Raw genomic sequence first — 24,393 nt, forward strand, 5'->3', positions numbered from 1 at the left:
ACAACTTTGAAAGACTTAAGAGCTCTGCTCAACAGAATTTAAAGAGCCTGATTCCAGAGGACCAAAGAGGAAACAAATTAAGAGGTGATGGACTTAAGAGGCAGAATGAGACATATTTTTGGTTATAGCCAACAGGGAAATTCTTTTGCTTAACTCTGTATATTTGTCACAAGGATTTTTGTTTTTCTCTCCCTCTGTCAGATGCTTGGTAATTAAAAAATAGAAAAATTACATTAAAAAGGGAAGAGGGTAAGAGGCCCAGTTGAAAGCCTGGGGCGAACAATGCGCTATGAGTTGGAAGACGTAGGTTCAAGTCCTAATTTCCCCATTGATTATCCATGTGACTTTGGCCAATTCAGTTAACATCTTTAAGTTCCAATTTCCTCATCTGTAAAATGGGGGTATTACCTGCTGCTCTGCTTCTCAGTGGGAAAGTTCTTTTGCTGGTCTAAGCACTGTCCAATGGTTTCCTGAATTTTTAGATAACGCCTCCTTTAGGAAAGGCAGAATATTTGCATGAGATAAATGAGGGATTGACAAACCTTCCTACACTATTACCCTCCCAATCTAAACATTTATACTAACCTGCTACTTTGTGATTGAAATTCTCAGCATTAGCCAAGTAAGGTTCACAATGCCATAGTGATGATACTAATGCCTTATTTGGAGGGTGGATTATCAGGTATTAATACCTTAACACAGATCAGATGTTGAGTTCTAGCAGAGAACAGGAAGCTAGGGAAGTGGGGCATAGGACTAATACATTTTGATAAATTGGTGAAGTAAGAGCGACATCTCTGAAGCACGAGAGAGGGCGGGTTTGTAGGGTGGGGTGCCTGAAAGAGGGTGAGAGGTATATGGAAACATTTTTTTTTCCAGCTTAAGGAACTAGAGAGTTTTCTTCCAGGGATTCATCAAAGGATGAATCAGGAGATGAAGCCAGAAAGAGAATTGAATCCAGTAGTCCATTAAAAAAATCATGTTAAATCCCCTTGCTTCACCAGCCTTTGAATGGGAATAGCAGTAGCCTGGCCTCATATTCTATTTGAGAAATATGAAAAATATAGATCATAGCTTCTGACACATGAAAGAAAGCAAATGCTCTACAAACAAAAAAATTATTTTAGATTCTGTATCTTCATGGGCACCCGAGTCTTCCACTGGTCTTGGTTTGCAGCCAGAGGCTACCATTAATCACAGGGGCAATGACCTAAGCATGGGAGCAGAAAATGGCTGTGAATCTGAGCATTCATATCCCTGCATTCATTCTACCGCTTTTCATCTTGCCGATGGCAGACAGCCCTGACTGCAAGCATGTCCTTGCATGCTAGAAGGGGGATTCGCCATATGATATTTTCCATCACACAACCTGGTTTAGCCACACCCCACACTGTCTCCATTGATCACAAGGGATGTTGACAAATGTTGAGGGAAAAACTAATTTCAATTAATTTGAAAATTAAAAAAAACACCATGGCATATTGCACTTGTTGGGGGGAGGGGAGATGTGGAAGAACCAGGAAAAGAATTTGTCATACCAATCAGGGACAGAATAGGGGGCTGCAATTTACACAGTATTGGAAATTGTTATCATAAATTGAACAATAGAATTCCGTGCTGCTCTGTCTTTCCAATAGCCCCGGTAGGGTAGAGGGGAAGGTAGTAGCACTCTGGGAGTATGACATGTAATACAACCCTTTGCATTTAAAGCCCTCCACATTCGGTCTCCCATCTAACTTTCTGGACATATATTGTAGTATTCTCCATCAAGACCTCCATGTTTGTTTACTTATTTTGTCAGAATCTAGAACAGTGCCTCGCACATGGCAAGTTCTTAATAAATGTTTGTTGAAATGAACTGGGTGCTGCCCCATCCCCTTCTATGTAGCATGCTACATGGAAAGAACACTGGATGGGGAATCAGAACTGACTGTGATCCTGGCTCCACCACCGCTTGGTGTGATCTTGAATAAGTTAGTAAAACTTCTCTAAACCTCATATACAAAACAGGGATAATATCTGCCCTTCTTCCTTCAGGATTAGTTAGAGAATGCAGGCAAAAATATCATATAGGCTGTAAAGTCTTATGCAAAATATTAAAATTATGTACAGATCAATGGGTAAGAGTGAATGCCTCATTTCTTCTACATTTTTTTTTTGTTTTTTCATTTTCATTTTTCATTTTTTTCCTTCCCCATTTTTCTGTTCATTCATTCCATCCATAAGCCATGTTCCATGGTCATTTCTTACTCCATCTTCTCTTATTTTGGGCAGTTACAAGTTGCTATACTCATTCCACACTGTTCAGACTTTCTTCCACTACATCTCATTCAATCAGCCAATAAATATGAAGCACTTACTATGTGTCAGCCTCTGTGCTAAGCACTGGGGATGCAAAGAAAGGCAACAGAAAATCCTGCCCTCAAGGAGCTCACACTCTAATGGAGAAGACAACAAGCAAACAACTATTTACCAACAAGCTATATGCAGAATAAATTGGAGATACTCAACAATGAGACATTGCTAGCATTAAGAGGGATCAGTAAAGGCTTCTTGTAGCTGAAACTTGAAAGAAGCCAGGAGGCAGAAATGAGGAGGAAGAGCATTTCAGCAATGGGGGATGATAGCCAGGGAAAATGTCTGGAGTTAGGAGATAGAGCATCTTTTGTGAGGAAAAGCAAGGGAGCCAGTGTTAATAGATTGCAGAGTATGTGTGCTGAGAAGACCAGAAAGTTGGTAGTGGGGAGCCGGGTTATGAAGGGCTTTCAAAGCCAGAGAATTGATCCTGGAGGTGAGAGGGAGTCAATGGAATCAAAGCGACATGGTTAGAGCTGGGCTTTAGAAAAATCCCTTTGACAGTTGAATGGAGGATGGATTGGAGTGAGGAGAGACTGGTGTTGGAGAGACCAACCAGCAGGCTATTGCAATAGCCCAGGAGTAGGGTGATGAGGGCCTGCACCAGTGTGGTAGCAGTGTCAGAGAAGAAAAGGGATCATATTCTAGAGATGTTAACAGAGGCAAAATTCACAGGCTTGGCAGCAGATTGGATGTGGATGTGTATCTGTGTGAGAGAGATAATGAAGAGGCATGGATGGAACATATGTTGTGGGTCTTAGGGACTAAAAGATTGCTCTTATTTAATGATTGTAAATTCTTTGACTAGTTAACACTTTTTATTGCTTGTACAAGGATAATAATCTAGTCCCCATAATTTTTAGCTAATGCCACCTCCCCTTACTTTTGCCCTCTAATTATGAGAAATTTAATGCACAGAAAGGCATTTTTAATTATGGTAGCATAACTACCCAATGACATCAAGAAAGAAAAGAAGACACCAGAAAAGAACCAAAAAATGTAAGAAATAATATTATTATAGAATGGTTGATTATGTGATCATAAAGCTTTAGAACTGGAAAAGATCTTAGAGGTTATCTAGTCCTTCTATCCCATCATTTTTCAGATGAAGAAACTGAGGCCCAGAGAGTTTAAGTGATTTACCAAAGGTCACAAAGGTAGTAAGTATCAGAGGCAAAATCTTTGTGTTTTAAAATATATATATATATTTTTTGAATTATTTATAAAAACTAATTTTTCACATTTATTTAAAAATTTTTGAGTTCCAAATTCTCTCCCTTCCTTCATAAGCCTCCACCCTCACTGAGAAGGCAAACAATTTTATATACATTATATATGTGCAGTCATGCAAAACATTTCTTTTTATTCATGTTGTGAAAGAAAACACAGACAAAAAAAACTCAAGAAAAATAAAGTAAAAATAAAGTATTCTTTGATCTGTATCCAGATTCCATCAGTCCTTTCTCTGCAGATGGATAGCATTTTCCATCATGAGTCTTTTGGAATTGTCTTGGATCATTGTATTGCTGAGAAGAACTAAATGTATCACAGCTAATCATTGTACAATGTTGCTGTTACTGTGTGCAATGTTTTCCTGGTCTTCTCATTTCACTTTGCATCAGTTTATGTGAAACTTTCCAGGTTTTTCTGAAAGCATCCTGCTCATTATATCTTCTAGCACAATAATATTCCAGCACAATCATATACTACAACTTGTTCAGCCATTCCCCAGTTGATGGGCATCCCTTCAATTTCCAAGTCTTTGTCACCATAAAAAAAAGAGCTGCTATAATATTTCTGTACATATAGGTCCTTTTCCTTTTTAAAAAATCTCTTTTGGATACAGACATAGTAGTGGTATTGCTACATCAGAGGGTATGCACAGTTTTATAGCCTTTTGGGTATAATTATAAATTGCTCTCTAGAATGGTTGGATCAGTTCATTACTTCATCAACATTGTATCAGTGTCCCAATTTTCCAACATCCCTCCCAACACTTGTCATTTTCCTTTTCTGTCATATTAACCAATCTCTGAGAGTTGTTTTAATTTGTATTTCTCTAATGAATAGTGATTTAGAGTATTTTTCAAAAACATGACTATATATAGCTCTGATTTCTTCATTTGAAAACTGAGAGGCAGAATGTGTTAATTTTTTTTCTGAGTTTTTACAAAAAATTTTCTCTTTTAATTTTTGGTGCAAGGTCAGGTCTGCTGGGGAAGGGGGGAGGAAGGAATTCATTCAGGAAGGAATATGATATAAGAATAAAAGGTATCAATTACATATAAATAAGTAAAATAAAAATAGTTTAACAAAAAACAATACCATAGAAATCTTTTAACACTGATGTTGAGAGAACTGAGCAACACATAATGGTCTGACTGGGTTATAGGTGATTTCTGCTGGAGAAAACCCATTATGTTTCACTGCCATGACTGGCCCAGTAGTATCCCTGATGATAACCAGTAACTATGCTTGATTTTCCTGTATTTTAGTTTAGTATTCCTTAAACTACAGAGAAACTTCTTCTTACTCTCTCTTAGTTTTCCTTCCTGTTCCACTGTTTATACTGGCTACCAGTGTTAGATGGTGCATGTATAATAATCAGGACTCTGTCTTGTATCACTGAAATTTAGAAATATTCTTGGCCCAGTGCCATGTCATGGATGCCTGCAAAAAGCTGTTTATTTTTCAATGCAAGATAGCAGCTCTTATTCGGTGGTTGTAAATTCTTTGACCAGTTAGCATTTATTGCTACCTGTATAAGGATAATAATCTAGTACCCATAACTGTCAGCTAATGCATCCTCTCCCTACTAATGCTCTCTAATTATGAGGAATTTAATACTTAGAAAGACATGTTTAGTTATAGCAGCATTCTCAGCCCCTTGAAATGCAGCTTCTTTCTCCACCCCTTCATTGAAGCTCCTCTTTCAAAGGTCCCCATTGACCTTCTAATCATGAAATCTAATGACATTTTCTAAGTCCCCACTTTCTCAGGCTTCTCTGCAGATTTTAATGTTATTGAACACCATCCCTGATGGTGTAGTTTCTTCTGCCTTGCCTTCAGAGACAGTATGCTATCTCAGTTCTCCTCTGACCTCTCTAGCGAATCCTTTCTCCTTTTCTGGTTTCTCATTCATTCAAACTCCTTAAGATGAGTGTTCATCAAAGTTCTATCTTTGACTAACTTTCGTTTTCTCTTTACATTCCCTTCCTTGGCAGTTACTAGATGACTCTCAAATCTATATCTTAAGATCCATATCTGCTCCTTTTTTCCTGATCTCTAGCTCCACATATACAATACAATGAAATGTAATACAATACCCATTTATTAAACACCTACTATATACCACATATTGTGCAAAGCAGTGGGGGTACAAATGAGAAAAGAAAAAATAATCTCTGTTCTCAAGGAACTTACACTTTAAAGGGGAGGGGGAGACAATATACACAGGGAAATTAAAAAACTGGGGAGCAAAAGGTACAGCAAAATGGTGATGATGGAGTGGAATCCAAAGAATGCAGCTGATGGGAAATCAAGAATTGGTTGGGCTTCTGAGCCTTCTTTATAAAAAGGGTCTGGGAAGAGGTTTTTTTCCTTCATCCTCAAGTTCTCCAATCAAAGAGTTTAGAGGCTACTGAGGGTTCTGATGAGATGTGGTAGCAAAAGTGATGAATCATCCTGATGATGAGTTTCCTGGTGGTGATATTATCCCGGTGTGTGTGTGTGTGTGTGTGTGTGTGTGTGTGTGTGTGTGTGTGTGTAGGGGGATAACAGAATAAATATGAAATGAAGAGATGGCTGGAATTCTGAGACCTCTTTATAAGGAGGCTTTGGGAAGATTGACTATTTTCTTTGTTTCAAGGGAAAGTTCATGTAGAAAGGTAAATGACCACAATGAAAAATAAAATGCACCATGAATCCAGCTTATTAAAAACCAGAAACAAATGTAATGAACAGATAGGTTTCCTTTACACAGATTGAACTAAACTATGTAAAGGCTCAAGCCTTCAGTTCAGTAAGGGACCCTTTGCTGCCAGGGCACAAAGCAAGCATCTTGACTCTTTGCCCTCCACTTCTTATAATGAGAAGACTCATGCTGTAAACAGCATTCCAAGTATGATTCCAAGTACGAAGCTGACAGGTGATTTTAGGCTCTGTTCCAGGAAAGAGAGGCCCCTGAATCATTCCCCTTTTCCTCAGCAATCTCCTAATTGGCCCCGGGACCCAAACTGCCAGGATCTTTGGGAATTGTCAGGATTTTCAGGCCTGTGAGTGAGGTTGGGTTCCTGATCCCTTAGCAATGAACTCACCTGCCTGTCTTCATTGCTGTAAATATGCTGCTTTCTCATATCAGAGAGCCTTATAAGAGAGGCTCTAGGGATTCATGAGGACTTTGCTGAGGAAAAGATATAACTGATGGTGATGCCTCTTTGGATGAATAATCTCAGATTGCTGCTATTCTCCCTCTCCCGTACCTCTCCCTTACCAAAGTGTACAGAAACTCAAATGATTAAAAGATGAATCTGGCTTTGAGCTTGGGAAGGAAGCAGCCCGACTGTAACGAGGTGCTCACTTTCATTCATGTCGGCTGTCTATTCATCTGCTCCTTTCTGACTTGGTAGAGGATGACTCATTGTCTTATTCCCCCAACTATGTGTGTTTTGACTTTAAATTCGGCTGTCTGACGCCAAGCAGTGCTGAAGTCATGGCAGTTTGAGCCAGCAGCCTCCCTGAAGAAACCTGAATATGTCTGGATTGGAGAATCTGAGCACTTATGCAGAGCTGCTATAGATTTGCCTTCTTTCTAATTGAAGGTAGGTCAGTAATAGCAGGGCTCATGAAGGCATTCAGCCCAGAATAGAGAAAATCAATTCTTATCACATCAGCATAAATGGCATTTTTTTTATGTTGGCTACAATTTTTGAACAGAGATATGGTAGCCTGTCTTTGAATGAATCTCCAGGGAAAAGGAATTAAATGACAGTAATAAAGATGCTATACATTCATTGAGTACTTTATACTTTTCAAAGACTTTACCACCGACTCTTTTGTGAGATTCTCCTAAGAATATGTGATGGTTATCAGGAAAAACAGAGTTGTAACTAGGTATGGGGTCATCAGAGCATTGCCCCAGTGTGACAGTTTTTTTTAGAAAGTTAGTATTTTATTTTTTCCCCAGTTACATGTAAAAAACAAATTTTAACATTTGTTTTTAAAACTTTGAGTTTCAAATTCTCTCCCTTCCTCCCTCCCCCTTCTCCCCCTCATTGAGAAGGCAAGCAATTCAATATAGGTTATACATGTCAGGGTGACAGATTTAAAGGATGCTAGACTTAGAGGGTGTTGATAGCACTTGTACTTTAGTAGGGTAGAAACAACAAAGCTTCTAGTTAACACCTAATTAGCAAGACATATGAGTTTAAAAAGTCAGTCAGTTAGTCAGACACCTATCACCTACTAAGCATATTAGGTTCCAGGCACTATGTTAAGTTCTGGGGATACAAAGAAAGACAAAAACAGTTGCTACCCTCAAGGAGCTCACAAAGGAGTGACAACATGCATACAACTATGTACCGATAACATATATACAAGTTAGATGAATGATAATCTCAGAGGGAAATCAGTAGCATTAAAGGACACCAGAAGAGGCATCCTATAGAAAGTGAGTTTTGAGCTGAGACTTGAAGGAATTCAGGGAAACCAGGAGGTGGAAGTGAAGAGAGAAAGCATAGAGGCAGCCAGTGAGAATGGACACTGAGGAAATGGAGTGTCTGGTGTGAGGAACAGCCAGGAAGCCTGTGTCACTGGATTGTAGAAGGGGGGAAGGGAAAGGAACAAGCACTCATTAAGCATTTAATATGTTCCAGGGACTATTTTAAGTGTTTTTACAAATATCTCATTTAATCCTACTAGAATATGCGGAAGGGAAGAAAGTGCAAGAAGATCAAAAGGTAGGAAGTGGATAGGTTAAGAAGAGCTTTAAAACCTGTACAGAGGAGTCTATCTTTGATCCTGCAGGTATTAGTTTGTTGTAGTTTATTGGATATGGGAGCGACAGGGTCAGATTTGAACTTCAGGAAGATTGCTTTGGTATCTGAGTGGAGGATAGACTGGAGTAAAGCTACTTGAGGTAGGCAGACAAACAAAAAGACTATTAAAGTAGCTAGTTATGAGATAAAGGCCTATATTTCCCGCTTCTCCCCCCTCCCCCGGGGTAGTGTAGCAGTGTCTGAGGAAAAGGTTGGGGGGCATACATGAGAGCTGTTGCAAGGTAGAATCGGTCATACTGGGTAATAGATAAGACACGGGAGGGGGTGAGGGAGTGAGCAAAATATTAGAGGCGAAGAACTCCTTCCTTTTCTTCCCCACTCCCAACTTAGGTCATGTTCACGCACACACATTTCTACTTATAATGCTGAGGGCAAACAACGGTTCCTCACTTTATAGACAAGGGGAGTGGAGATCAATCAAGCCATAATCATATGGCTAGTAAGAGGTGAAACAGAACCCAGGTTCAATACCCTGTCTCGTTATACCACCTTCTGAATTATGAGAAAATTTGGAGTGAAGGGACCTATGTTTGAATCCTAGCTCTCCTACTTATCACCAGTGTATCCTTGGGCAATTCATTTAACTATAATGACCTCATTGTGCTCAGATAAGGCGCCATTGATGGCCTGTATGAAATTAGGGAGGTGGACTAGATGGTATCTAAGGTCCCACCTAATTTCAACTCTTATGATACTAGAATTCTAAGATGATAAATTTAGGATTTTTTTTTTTGCTTTTTTTTTTTAAAAGCAATGCTTTAAGTATTATTGAACTATCCAAGTGGAATGTCCTGTAGATAGCAAGGGAGTCTAAAGAGTTAAGTGAGGGCTTAAGTCTGGAGTTGCAGATTTCAATTATGATCACACAAGTTTGAACTATGTGATCTATAAATTCCCCGAGGGAGTGGGTATTTCCCAGGCCCAGTTAATCCACAGCCAAACTTAAAAAAAAATCCTTATTTATCAGTACTCCAAATGGATTTGGCATTACCGGTCATTTACATCTCATCCTATGCAATTCTTGTCCACGTACAAGACGTAAGTGTACTGGCAATCATTGCTTTTCTGGCCATGCTGCTATCCTCACAGCGCCTGGGCTGGCTTCCAATTACTTTAGTGTTACACATGCTAGCACTACAATTACTTCCTAATGCCCTGAGCTCTCACCCTCCAGTTACAGTTATTCTGTTTTGCAATCAACTCTACAATGGTGGGAGTTGAGAAGGAAATATTCACATAGAACTGGTTATACTTAAGTCTTTATTTCCCCCCCTCAGCTTTGGAGCATCTCAAAGTATACCTCAGCACGTTATACTTATGGTGGTGAACCTCCTTTAACTTAGCTGGACTCCTTGGAAAGTTTCATACAGTTCATTACTGGCACCCAAACTTGTAGGCTTTCTAGACTAGGAGGAATCAAGATAATTTAGTTTCCATTGGCATAACCTTCAAGAAACTGAGGTCACCTCTATGCTGTGGCAAAGGTGTCAGAGTAGGGCTTTAATCGAAAAAAGGTTATTATAGAAATATCATCTCTAATTATTATTTCTATACCATGAGCAAATACTGTGTAAATAAGGACCTACCAATAGATCTCATAAAACAAAGTAAAAAAAAATATTTTAACCTAATATTCTTTGAGATTAAGTGGACAATTCCTATAGGGACACTTGAAGATAGGAGAAAAGGAAAAGCCTGATAATTTGTAATTAACTATGGCATGAGCAGCTAGGTGGCATAGTAAATGGGAAACTGGGCCTGGAGTCAGGAAGACTCATCTTCCTGAGCTCAAATCTGGCCTCAGGCACTAATTAGCTGTGTGACCCTGGGCAAGTCACTTAACTCTGCTTCCATTTCCTCATCTGTAAAATGGAAAGGAAATGGTAAACCAGTCCAGTACCTTTGCCAAGAAAACCCCAAATGGGGTCATGAAGAGTTGGACATGACTGAAATGACTGAACAACAAAAAGAAACCATGGCATCTAGAAAATGAACTTTTAAATAATGGGGACAATTTATGATATATAAAACAGCCAACTCCTGCAACCATTTGTTCTGTTTAGTTGCTCCTAGAGGGATGGAGGCAAAAAACCAATTTACTGAAGTACTGAGATAAAGTCCAGTTTTGTTTGTAAGCAGTCCTAACCTTTAGTAACCTCAATTATTCAAGGTGTGAAAAAAGAAAGAATTAGCCTTTCACTGACTCTAGGATTAAAAAGAAAAAGTGACTATTCAGATTAAAACCCTCCATGGGTAGCAAACTTCTTATTCATTTCAACTTCCTACCCATATATACATATATATACATTATATAATATTTATATTATATACATTATATATATACACACACATACATGCACATATATACATACACACACATATATGTATATACATATGAATATATATACATACACACATATATGTATATACATATGAATATATATATATACATACACACATATATGTATATACATATGAATATATATATATATATATATATATATATATATATATATATATATATATATATATATATATATATATATATATATATATATATATATATACCTAGTTCCTTTGGATTCTTCAAGAGCTACCTGGTACTGATGGGATGGGGGGAGGGAAGGGTCCCTCATCCTTTTGATCTAATGGCCCCACATTTGGACATCTTCTGCATGAAGAATTTTTGAGAAGAAAGCTTGACTACTTTCTTGGAGTAAATTGTGCTTTGCTTTAACTGATAAACCAAACTTCTCAATCCATTTTCACATCACCCTAACATAATGTTTCTATGAATTGAATTTTCAGTATAACTAGTAATTTTTTGTAGAATGATAGAATTTTGTAGCTTGAGAAGGATCATAGAAATAGTGAGCCCAACACCCCAACAAAGGAGAAAACTGGAGTCTGTCAGTTGCAGAGCTTGTACTGATCTGCATTGATAGAAAGAATTTTCTCACTGGCAATTCCCTGCCAATAAGATCGCAAATATGGTTAAAAAATCATGGTTCTCACTTTAGGACCTCTGTAGAAAGTCATATAACTCTTTCCTTCCCTCCCCATAATGTGGTCATCAGACACCCCAAATGTAAAGACAATACTGTTTCTATTTCAAAGTTCAAAGTGAAAGCAAACAGAAAACATGAATAGTATAAATAAGAAAGGTTACTATTAAAATTTACATAAATATGAATGGCAAATCCCATTCTAGGAAATGTGTTATGAAATTTAAAAAATGGGACTCAATGATATATGGAGCCATATTTACACACGTGAATGCATATACATGTGGTTATACATGAAAATGTATACATATGCATATTTGCATGTTAATATGCATATATGATCATTTGATTTAACATAAATATAAACAAGAAAGTCAATGAAGTAGAGTCTGTATTTGTATATAAAATAATACATACATAAAATATATGCATATGTTCAATGTGTATATTTTATGCATATACACATACATGCATGCACACACATGTGTGTATATAATTTAATCTGAAATTTTCTGAAAGCAAGGTATGCCCTGTGCAGTTTACATTTGGATATACATAACACATGTGTGCCTCCTCAACACCATTTATGCAGTGTCAGATTTATAGATGCTGGCAAATTGATAAGGCAGGTGGTCTCTTATGTTCTCTGATTTGAGTGGAACTTATAAAAGATTTTCCTTCCCTTAATAACTCTTTCAAAAGCAATACCTTTTTTTATGCCATTGTAGAGGTAAAGGAGTGATGGTGGTGGTGGCAGGGGTTGTGGGGAAGAAAATAGAGAAAAGGGACAGAGGAGAGAGGAGAGAAAGGAGAACAGGCAGAGAAGAATGAGAAAAGATATCAGACAAAGGAGTAAAGAAAGACGTTATTTATCTATTCATCCAGTTATTACTCCTGGGTTGAAGGAAGGGTTTTTTTCTGGCTTCAAAAACAAAAGCAATTTGCTATGACTTCAGTTTCTGTGAATAACAGTTCAGAATGATTAATAAGAAAGTAAAGGGAAAAAATCCATTATGGAATTTGTAAGCTTTTTATGACAGTGAAAATTGGAAGGAAAAGGTTTAATTTGGAAACTTGGCAGTAGCATTTTCTTTCACTATATATAGAATGCATACTATTCCTCATTTTCATACTTTTTCAATGCAACTTAAGGCAGATCTTACCTCCCTCTTCAAGAGTAGTATTAGAGAACAGCTTTACTGACAATGAAAAGAAAAGGAGATAACTTACAAGAGAAGAGTTTGGAAAGCAATGAACATTTTTTCCAAATCTGTTCACTGTAACAATTTAAGAATATTCAGGAAGGAAGGATCTAGGGAGAGAGTGAGGAAAGAAGAGATGGTAGAAATGGCATGTGAAGAAGGGAATATGAAAGGTAGGAGGAAGGAGTGTGACAGTAGAGAAGAGGATGAGAAAGGGAGAAAAAGAAACTATACCATCTAGTTACCCCCTGGAAATATTCAAGCAGTGACTGGATTGCTATTTGTCAGGGGTATTGTAGAGAGGATTCTGGCATATGGTAGGAGGTGAATTCTAATGTGTCCTTCTATTCCATGGGAGAGATTGCAAAAGAGGTAGGAAAGGGAGAGGTTATGGAGGACAGGAACGAAGGAGAGAGTTGAATTTTGTTGGGTTTTCTGGTCTTGATTGCTTTCATGTAAATTCTAATGAGAAAGGTAATGAAATGGAAGAAAGAAGATTTGAGAGGAAAGAACATGATTAAAGGCAAAGTGACTATACAAATGACAGCAAAATTAAAACACAACAGAGTTACATGAAGTGGAAAAATACAGAGAAAAGTGGTCAGAGCAACAATAGGAAGAAGGAAAAAAACCCAGTTTCTAACAGAAGAATAAGTTGTCTTAATTAATTTGGATTTAAGTTGCAAACTGTCTTGAGTTTAACAATGTCAGAGCAGGGTATGTGAGTGAAAATCATTACTCAGACATAGAACATAATTATTTTGAAAATGCTCAAGATACAAGCTTTGCTCTCTGAGTGACTATAATGGCTAGCAATTTAAAGATTTCAGATAAGGATCTGAAATGTTAAGAAATGCTTTTAAATGATCCTTTTCATCTCATGTTCTTTGATGAAATGAAGTAGGATTATCCTTGGCTTGTGATACTCCCTCTACAATGTATTTTTGGTCAACATAAAAGGTGATTTCCAGGTATATCATGTTTGAATTTTTACTCCAAATAGATTTCATTGAAGGTAAATAGTTATAAAACTGTAGAATATTGCTATTAACACAAAGCTATTAGTAGAGGTCAGTCATTTAATCACAAAGTTAGCAAGTATTTTCAAAGTGCTTACAATGGACAAGACACTATGCGACACATTGTGTTGTAGCATAGGTATACAGAAACAAGACCTGACCATTTATATTTGAATATATGGAATATAATTTGTACCAAGAGATGAATGAGAGATTATAATATGTGAAAATCACGATAATTGATCTAAAAGAGATCAGAAGATGATGAGTTCTCAGGTGGCAAAGCTGTCTTTGGTTGCCATTCTGAGAAATCATGGTGAGAAAAGGCTGAATGCTTTCCCAAGGTTACTGTAGTGAGATTGACAAACTAGGTATCATTAAATTTTTAAAGAGACTACGCAAAATTCCTTGAAAAAGGGCCAGACCCCACTGCAGATCAACTAATTTCTAGGAAACACTGTTCCCCTATATGTCCTGAATATACTTTCTCAGGACATCTGGGAATTATATAGCTCCTGTTATAGCTCATTACCTCATGTTCATTCTCAAGTTGATTTATATGCCCAGGGTCCTTGTTGAAAGGCCCAGTTATATGAAAGGTGACAGTTATATGGATAGAGGTTGTAGGAGAGTGATTTGGTTGCCCTTGCATTCTTTACTTTAGAAAAAGATTCATTGAAGAGATTATTTATGTAGTGATTTCCTCTCCTATATTTAAAATGGATTCAATTTTCATAAAACATATAAGTACTATGTCTATGGAACAAAGCTAGGTAAACTGGTAGTTTTTAAATGATTCATTTAAGTGCATAACACTTTTTATGTACCAGTAAGGAATCAAGATCATAAGTAGCAAATTTAGATACTCTTGCTTGGTCATATTCATTAATGTGGAGGTAGAGGGAGTCATTTCGTAGCCCACCCTTGCTTCACTATTATTAGTGCATACTAGATTTGAAAGGGATAAGGAACAGTGTGTATATTCCCTCTTTCCCTTAATGTCAGAATAATCCCTAAGGCAGATTTCTTGTTCACTTATTCCTGAAGTGGAGGGACTACCCCCTCCCCCCGGAAAAATCAAAGTCACTTCAGTTGTTCCCATTTCCAGTTTCTTTCTGGAAATTAGACAACACAAAATACAAATGCAGGTCCATGTAAATCCAGGATTTGCTTTCAACACAAATTATATGAACACGAATGTGGAGGATTTAAATACAAACAAATACCAAGACAAGATTCAAAATCAGAAAAGACAAGGAAACTTCAAGTTTATTTGGTAAGAAAAGTGATTTTTTCCCCTTGAATTATGTTCAGTTCAAGACATGAAGGAGTATATGTATAACCCTTTTGCTTTCATTTTGCAGTGAAATATGAGGATGCTAAAACATTTTCTTTGTGTTCAATGAATGAATCCTTGTCTTCAAAACTTTCTCATTAGGACAGAAATCAATCCATAATAAGTTACTGCAAAAGTGATGAGACTGTCATGCAATTAACTGTGGCTGTCTGACAGATTTCTTTCTTTATTTTTGCCAAGGGATGCTTCACATAACATTGACTTTAAAGGGTTAGTGGAGCTTTCTCTGCTTTAGAGTATGTTGGATAGTAGAAAACTGCAATTTTCACCCCAAAAAGACAGGTGGCGTAAGCATGCAACAGAATAAGACTGTTGTTTAAACACACACACACACACACACACACACACACACACTCACTCATAAAATGATTATTTTCTCTAGTGGTCTCTGAAAAGCTCACTTATGCTTTGGTTGTGTGACTGAGTACAGTGACGTCAGTGTGGCAGTGCAGAGTCAGGTGGTGTTCAGTATAAGCAGAGGGAGCTGTCCGGGTGCTGAAAACAGTCTGTAAACTCCCAGCTGACGGACTGGGAAGACCATGCTGTGGATGCACTCGGCTATCTAAATAACAGGTAAGACTGCGTTTCCATTTTATGTAATGAAAAGTTCTATGTTTTCCTCTGTATTCCTAGGTTAATACAAAAAGCTTGATCTGGCATAGGTATTTCAAGTAGTAATAACTGAATTGCAACCTGCTGCACATTTGACCATTGTAAGGATTACTATTATTCTGATGACTGAACCTCTCATTTGTGTCATATATGATTAGGGTATTCAGTGGTTAAGAGTCAAGTATTCCTCCCTATACACCAGGGAGGAATAAGAAGGAATATAGAAAAAGTTAAAGCTCTTGATGCCAATGCACATATTTCTGTTAAGCTTTCAAACCTTAACATTCTATAATCTTTGTTTTAACAGAACCAAGTAAAATCCTAGAAATGTTATTTATGTATTGAATGTGTTAGGTGGCAGGTTTCACAGGTTACAAATACATTTTATCAGCTTTATCAGAATAGTTTGCTTTTTTGCATTTACCTTACAAGACCTCATAATAAAACAACTATGTAGAATCCACATTGGGATGACATACCCTGAAAATAAACTCTCTTATTGCTTTCTAATTTTGATCCAGGGAGGGTAAGATGAAAGTGACAATGTATACCTAGGTTATCTTTAGCTTCTTAATGGACTATTCCCTTGAGATACAGTTCACAATATAGAAATTCTATGGAAATATTTTTTAAACTGGGTAAAAATACTATATCAAACTGTTGTGGCTTTTGTTATGTTTAATGGATGATTTAAGGATCATTCCATTTGTTGCTCAAGATCTTGGCCAAGACAGGATTTCTTTCCCGCAGATTCAAGCTGATCAGATTGTTCAATTCAGATGAATGGAAATACTAGGGAGCAGAAATCTAGTCACCAGGCTAACATCTGTAGAAAGAACACTTTAATTCAAATGCGCTGTAGTGTAAAGAAACAAAGGAAGCAGTATCTTTTGATCAGCTGGGTTTGAGATGACTCAATTTGAAAACAGACATATTTCTTTTAAACTACCACAATGAACTTCTTGGTGCAGTTTTCATTATTTAAGAGGGGTACTGAGTGGGAAGGTAGTGTTGTGATTCTTGTCCTGAAAAAGCTACTATTTGACCAAATGGAACCTGCAAAAAATGACTAATGGTTAAGTTGTTAAGCTGTGATGTTAAACATACTGCAGTACTTACCCGGGGGAAAACATAAAAACCAATCAACCAAAACACAGTACTCTGAAATGAGCATTTTAAAGACACACACAACTCTAATTTTAAGTATGCTATAGAAATATAATTTTGAAGGATATGGAACTGAATCAGTTTTCCATAATGTTGTTTGAATGCAAAAAGTTGAAACTGTTATCTGAAGTGAAATTAAGCTTAAAATAACCTGAAAAAGAGCTTATAATCTAATTTAGTTTAAGCCTATGGTTTTTTGGCTAGGTTAATGTACTCAAAAATAAAAAAAAAGACAGTAAATATTTCTACTTAGAAATACTTTGTTATCATTTTACTTTTTACTTTAATGAAATAAATAACCTAGACAATGAAATTAATCAGTAAAGATATAATTTAGACTATTACAATCAAATAAGGTCATATATTTAGCCTAACAACAAACTGAACAATCTAGGGTTGTCAGGGTGAAAGTCATCCAGGAAATGATGCCATATTTCACAGTGTTAGGCACTGGTCAGCAGAACATTATACACATTGATCTTGTTTGAATGGTTCACCTGTTGCTAAATTAAAAAAAAAGTCCTTTTTCCTATGAAAAGAATGTCAGATTTTGACAGGATGCTAGAAAAAAACAAGGCAATCATTTTTTAAAAATTTATTTCATATACAACTAAAACTCAGTATTGCCAAGTATTAGAAGGAAAGTCTTTAGTGGCAGCTGTGATCAAAGCTAACTTCCTAATTTTCATATGAGGTTATAAGGCCATTAAATCGAGAACTGAATAGAAATATTAAGGATGATAAATTCAATACATCCTCTTTGTTCTACCTAAATTAGGAGAGAAATAGTGGTTATTTTAAGAATTTTTAGCAACATGAGTCATTCAAAAGGATGTTTTTCACAGGTCTACACCAAAATAGATAGAGACTTTGGATGAGCTGGTTCTGCATGCTTACAGGGACAGAAATAGGCTAGTTAAGAAAACTCATGCTTCAGCATGAGCACCTGTGATTATTTACTATGTCTCATTAAAGACTGATGAAATAATATTAAATAAAATGAAGAAATGATGGTTATGGTTAAAGATACAATAAAAGCAACAGTGACCTTATTTGAATCAGTATGAAGTATAGATATTGAAATATATATATATATTTTCATATTTTTTATCTTTTTAAAAACAGAATTTTAAAAAAATTTAAACTTGCTTGGTTGTGATCTGAAAGGGTACATATTTTGAAGGTTAACAAAGCTTTAGTTTTCCAAAAATCATGTGTAAGACTTGATACTGGTGTAAGAAGTTATTGTTGTGATGAAAAATGTTTGCAGAAGGGTCTTATTCATAACTGAATTCAGTGTGGATTTGTGTTACTATTCTCTAATAGCCTATCACATTCAGGAATATCACTGTAGCACTGTCTATATTATGCCAGCAAAACTGGTTTTAAAAGTCAAAAATCTGTTAAACTAACCCTCTGTTTGGTCAGCACAACCTTCAACAGCTGATAAAAAATGATTATTTTCAATGTATTGAGTGATTGTTTTGCATAGTTTAGACACATCATGGTGAAATTACCCATAAATTCTGCTTCATGGTTATCATTATCATTCTCAGTGACCTCTGTAATTGTTGCAGCACTAGGAAAATGTTCATTTCTTTGGAACAATGTTATCTTTCTTTTTTAAAAAAGACCCTTAAGCCAGAACACCCACAAAGATTGAGGCTGCTCATTGCCAAAATAAAAGGTACACAGTTGTATCCACATTGAAAATGCTTATTACAGTAAATTTATTTGTTTATTTACTTGTTTATTTGTTTACATGGTCTGAACCTTTTTATTTTGTTTATTATTATTTTATTGTATTGATTTTATTCTTGCAGGGAATGCTTCATTAGAGATTCCCTCTACCTATGCAGATCATCAGCTTATTTATAACTTAAATTCTTAGAGAGTTACCTGAAACATTGAAAATTTAGTTAACTTGCCCTTGGACAGATCAAATGGATGTGTCAAAAACAGGATTTGAACAAAGGTCTTTCTGAATCCAAGGCCAGCCCTTAATCCACTAAACTATGCCGGGTTTCCAGTGGTCTTTCTTTATGGTGGTTATTACTAAGGAAATATCCCTAAAGCTTGATGAATTTATCTTGAAATTCTATTAAGACCCTATTGATTAACTTGTAGGACTCACTTTGAAATACTCTTGTTTTTTGCTGTCGAAATTTAATGAAAAATGTAATCCTTCAATTCCCCTACTTTGATTTATTTTTTGTTAACTGTTCTTTTCTTTCCTTTAAGGAAATCTTTCAAACATGGCAGATCCTAAGACCTGCTGGCTTGGAGCAGTCTTGTCTCTCACCTGCTTAATTTTCCTAATCCGCTGTGTTGATGCAGCTTCATTTCAACATTACCAACTGCTTCAGAAAGACCCAGACTACAGATTAAAAAACTTTCAAAGATTTCCCAGTCCTGATATGATTAAGGCTTTGGAGTACATAGAAAACCTTAGACAACAAGCTAACAAGGGAGAAGTCAACCCACAGTATAATTCTTACCAGGGAGTTCCAGTTTCTCTCCAGCAGAAAGAAAGTATTGATCAAAGCCACTTGCCAGAAAATTTAAGGGATTCACTGAATGAAGATGAGTCACATTTGATGCAAATAATACTGGAAGCCTTGAGACAAGCTGAAAAAGAGCCTCAGTCTGCTCCCAAAGAAAACCAACCCTATGCCTTGAATCCTGAAAAGAACGTTCCTATTGATTTGAGTGAAGATTATGAGGCTCAACAGTGGCCTGAAAGAAGACACAAGCATGCCAAGTTGCTGCACACATATGAAGAGAGCTCCCGAGACAACCCTTTTAAACGTACTAATGAGATTGTGGAAGAGCAATACACTCCTCAAAGCCTTGCTACTTTGGAGTCTGTTTTCCAAGAACTGGGGAAGCTGACTGGGCCAAACAACCATAAGCATGAGAGGGTTGATGAGGAGCAAAAACTATATGCAGATGATGAAGATGACATCTACAAAGTTAACAACATTGCCTATGAAGATGTTGTTGGTGGAGAAGACTGGAACCCAATAGAAGAAAAAATAGAGAGCCAAACCCAGGAAGAGATAAGAGACAGCAAAGAGGAAATTGACAAAAATGAAGAAGAAATTGAAGATGAGATGAAGCGTTCAGGGCAACTTGACATCCCAGACGAAGATCTTAGGAAAGAAAATAAGGATCAACTCTCAGATGAAGTATCTAAACTAATGAACTATTATTTGAAAAAGTTAGTGAATGGTGGGGGAAATGGGAAGTTTAGGGGTAGAAAAAATGAAGAAAAGAGAGCAGCTAAGTTTTTGGAGAAACAATTTGATCCCCAGTCAATTTATCAGCTAATTGAAATATCAAGGAATTTGCAAATCCCACCTGAGGATTTAATTGACATGCTCAAAACTGGGGATAAGCCAAATGAAAGAGTGGAGCCTGAGCAAGAACCTGAACTGCCAGATGACCTAGAGGAAATCTCGGAGACTGATGTAGAACATCCTGATTTGTTCCAAAATAAGATGGGCTCTAAGAGTAGCTATGGAAAGCAATCTGGACAGGCTGTGACAGATTCCCTACCTGAAGGTCTTAATATTGAGGACATTTTAAGCCTCTTAGGGCCTGAGAATGCAGCAAATCAGAAAGCCCCATATTTTGCTAACCAGTTTAATCGAGAGAATATTCTCCCAAGGCTCTCCTATTCTCCTGGAAGAATTAGAGGGCAACAAATTCCCAAAGCTGCGTGGATTCCAGATCTGGAAAGGAGACAAGTGACATATGAAAACATGAAAGAGAAGGATGAAGAGTTAGGAGATTATTTAGCTAAAGTATTAGCTAAATACCCTGAGATTATGAATTCAAACCAGATGAAACGGGTTTCTATTCCAGGCTCCTCAGAAGATGACCAACAAGAAGAGGAACAGATCGAACAGGCCATCAAAGAGCATTTAAGCCAGGTGGGATCTCAAGAGTCTGATAAGTTGGGCTCTGTCACCAAAAGGCTTCCTCTGGTTACCCATGAAAATGATGAAACCCAGAACAGAAAGTACCTAGATGAAGATCTGTTGCTGAAGGTGCTGGAATACCTCAGTCAGGCAAAAACAGAAAAGGGAAGAGAGCATATTACTAAAAGAGCAATGGAAAATATGTAGGCTGCTTCTGACAATTTCCCTGCCTCCCCCAATTGCCCCAAGGTTATTTCTCTTCTGTGTGTTGCTCTTTTCTCCTCTTCATTTGTATTTTCTCTAAATGATGTATGGGTAAATGGCTCCAGGCCACTGGAAGATTTGCCTAATGCATCCTAAGCTGTTCTCTTGTTTATGGATATGTGTACATGTTATGACTTATGGATAGAAATAAATCATGTCAATTGTTTCAAGAAAGAAATGTATGATATTAATTAATATTGCATCTCAGAAACCAATGACCGAGGTATTGTTGATGGCTGCAGAAGGTGAAGGGTGTCTGATATCTTGAAAATTTTAAAAATTAATTGAATTATTTTGTTACTGTCTGTAGTGTTTTGTGGAGTACTGAAGAAAAAATAAAGCATTAAATATATATATATATTATATATAGTTTTATTTACAAGGCTTTTTCTATTGTGTGTTTTACCGTTGATCAATAAATATTATTTCTGGACAATGTCGTTCTTTTCATTATAGTTAATTAAAGGCTTATGGCTCTGGGGTGCATTATCTAGCCCCTCTAAGGAACTGTAAAACCCACAATTAAAAAATTATGGAAATAATACACTTTGCAGCAATCTGGGAAGGATAATGTGAACTTACATAAGCATGCTGTCTGCTCTTAGGACAGCATCCCCCAGATTTCATGCTCTTTAATTCCTATCTACTCAGCAATCAGAAATGATCCCAGACCTTGATAAACTTTAAATCTCAAGGCTCTCTCTATGCTTAAGGCATGCATTTTACTTCCTATTGGGTATCATGAGCCCCCTTATTTACTTATTTGCCAAAGTCTCTTTTGGTGGTCTCCCACAGAGCCAGAAATCCTTATTATTAGAGTTATTCCTTTGAGTTAAGGTATTGTGTCCATAAGGACCCTGTTAAAATGAACATCATCTAGGAAGGTCAAAACATAAGTACCCAGGAACACAATAGTATGGATTTTCTGTCATTCCCTATGACACAGGACAGAATATTTTAAAGGGAGAAGGGAGGCTAGTGGTGCTAACCAAAGAGGTCAGACCTGGGTGAGGCCCTAGAGTAGGAGGTCCTTGGAAGATGGTGCTAGCAATGGAAGTCCTTTGGGATTTGGGGGGGGTGACCTTTGGGCAGTGGAGGGAAGGGTGGGTTTGGGTGGGGATAGGGCAAGGACAGAGCCAAAAGGGAATATTAAAAAAAGTAAGGACTTTAAAAAAAACTTTTATAATTTTTGTCTAGGCTCAGGGCTGTTTGAGTATCATACAATTTTATGGAACTATAGAATTTTGGAGTTAAAAGGGATTTCATTTAAAACAATATCTTATCCCATTCATGAACCTCTTCCACAATATGCCTTATGAATGGTTATCTGGCTTCTGCTTGACCATTTCCTAGGACGGAGAACTTACTACTTGATGAGGCAGATTGTTTTACTGGGCAGCAGCTCTATTTCTTAGAAATGTTTCCTTAAGACTGAGCCGATCTACTCCCAAGGAACTCTCCCCGACTCCCTTAATTAAGAGCTATCTGAAGAATAGTTCTCAAGTTAAGGGTTCTATGCCAAAGTGACAAACACCACTTGGAAGTAGCAAGTTGGCTAGCCCTATTGAGACTGCTCTTTCCTGAGGGGCTGGATTAAGGGGGTGACATCCTTGTTTCAATGCCTCTAAGAAAATAATGTATGGAAATCTGGAGAGGGGAGAAGAAAGGTGATTTCAGAGAACAAACCATACTGTATCTTTCCTCCACCCCATCCCACTTCCACTTTCTTGTCAGTTTTTTTTTAAATAACAAATTTCAAATAAGATGTTTTACATTGGATTCTCAGAACAGATGTGGAGATTTAAATAAAGCCACTGGGCTTTATTTTTTTCCTAGCACCAAAGTCCCTTCCTGTGTGGTCCCATAAAAGAAGCCCATAGACTCTTTCAGGACACAGCAGTTAATGAATTCTGGGAGGCAGAAAGAAATCTGGGCCAATTTGTTTAGTCTCTCCATTGCAAATTAAAGCAAAAGAAAATATTTGATTTTAAATTTATTTAACTGGGATATTTTGCCTATTAGCCTCATTGAGAAGTGAACCAGATATGTTCAAGAAGCATTTGGTAAACTTGCAATATGCAAGGCACTATCCTAGGCTCTGAAGATCAAGTGTGTGTGAGTGCGTGCATGCACACACACACACACATACACACACACACACACACACTCACACACACAAGCACAGAGAAAAATAGTTCCTACCTTCAAGGAGCATACATTCTACTAAATATGGAATGAGTAGTTTATTATTATGCAGAAAACAATGCTAACTTAGAAGAATAATGGCTCCCATGAACAGAACAATATAAACAGGATTCAGCAACTTGTAGCTAGAGATACAGTTGTCTGCAAGGCTGATAGATTACATTAGGTCATAAAGGAATTTTTGCAAAACTGCTAATGAAGCATTCCAAATGTCACTCCATGCACTGAGCATCGTCCGAAAAAATAGCCAGGCTTCATCTTTGTCCCACTCTCCTCGCTATCTAATGCAAACACTTTCTTCAGTACCAACCTATTCTTGCTGCTGCTGTAACCACAGGCTCTCTAGTAGATCATTCTGTTACTGTGCTTAGATCTTTTGGCCTTTCAATATCACAAAGCATCCCACTAAAGGAAGGGAAACCCAAAAGAGGTGGGGAAGCCAGGAGTTCCTAGTACAGGCTGGCCCAGGTAAGGCCTCTGACACTAACTCTCACATAGGAAAGATTTCCATGATAGCAGGATGGATAAAATATCCCCACCTTATAATAGAGTCACATCTTGTAGCTTGCAGAACCACAGCTAAGAAGTTCAGCTGGAAAGTTTCTCTCCTTTTAAAAGGTTTAAGAGCTTTGATGCTTCTCAAATAGGTGCCTCTCTGCAGAAGAGTCATGCATGGCTAGAACTGGGGCCTTCAAATTTCCATGGACAGCCAACAGCAAGAATACCTGCATGTGCTCTAATGCATATCCATGGAGAATGCTGGCTGATAGGGAAAAGGCCCTCTTACAAAGTTATTATTGATTTAGCATCACCATAATTATCTTTTTCTTCAGAAATACAATCAGGGCTTCAGAGAACACACTAGTAGAATTTCTTGCTTCTCCCCATTACTGCTCCCTCCTCCCAATTACTTTGTGTTTATTTTGCATATATTTTGGGTTTATTTATCTGTGTATACGTTGTTTCCTTCCAGCAGAATGGAAGACCTTAAAGGTAGGGACCTTCATTTTTGTCTTTCTGTCCCCTGCTTCTTGCTATCACAATATTTAGCCCTTGGTAAATGCTTTTTGAATTGTACTGAATTGAAATCTACCATTGTTTCTCAAAGAGAAAATTAAGATGGAGTTGTTATAGCTCTAGTACTCACAACCTTGGTTCCATATCTACAACTTACTGATAGCTGATACCCATTCAAGACTTGGAAAATATTTTTCTCAATACTTTGAAT

General features: G+C 37.1%; 1 protein-coding gene across 2 annotated transcripts in view; it reads left to right on the forward strand.

Moving 5' to 3' along the window:
- SCG2 (secretogranin II) overlaps window positions 1-21,312 on the forward strand; it is a 47,912-nt gene extending 26,600 nt beyond the window's left edge. The window contains exons 1-2 of one of the 2 annotated variants that reach the window (XM_021002895.2): window positions 15,398-15,567; window positions 19,015-21,312. In XM_021002895.2, the coding sequence (XP_020858554.1) occupies window positions 19,029-20,903 (1,875 nt within the window). In that variant the 5' untranslated portion in view covers window positions 15,398-15,567; window positions 19,015-19,028 and the 3' untranslated portion in view covers window positions 20,904-21,312. Of the gene's footprint in view, window positions 1-15,397; window positions 15,568-19,014 lie in introns of those variants that run through there. The other variant, XM_021002896.2, reaches the window with a different exon arrangement.
- The last annotated feature ends 3,081 nt before the right edge of the window (window positions 21,313-24,393 follow it).

This window comes from Phascolarctos cinereus, unplaced genomic scaffold (assembly GCF_003287225.1).
Source record: "Phascolarctos cinereus isolate Bilbo 61053 unplaced genomic scaffold, phaCin_HiC Scaffold_7;HRSCAF=346, whole genome shotgun sequence".
Classification (NCBI taxonomy): Eukaryota; Metazoa; Chordata; class Mammalia; order Diprotodontia; family Phascolarctidae; genus Phascolarctos; species Phascolarctos cinereus.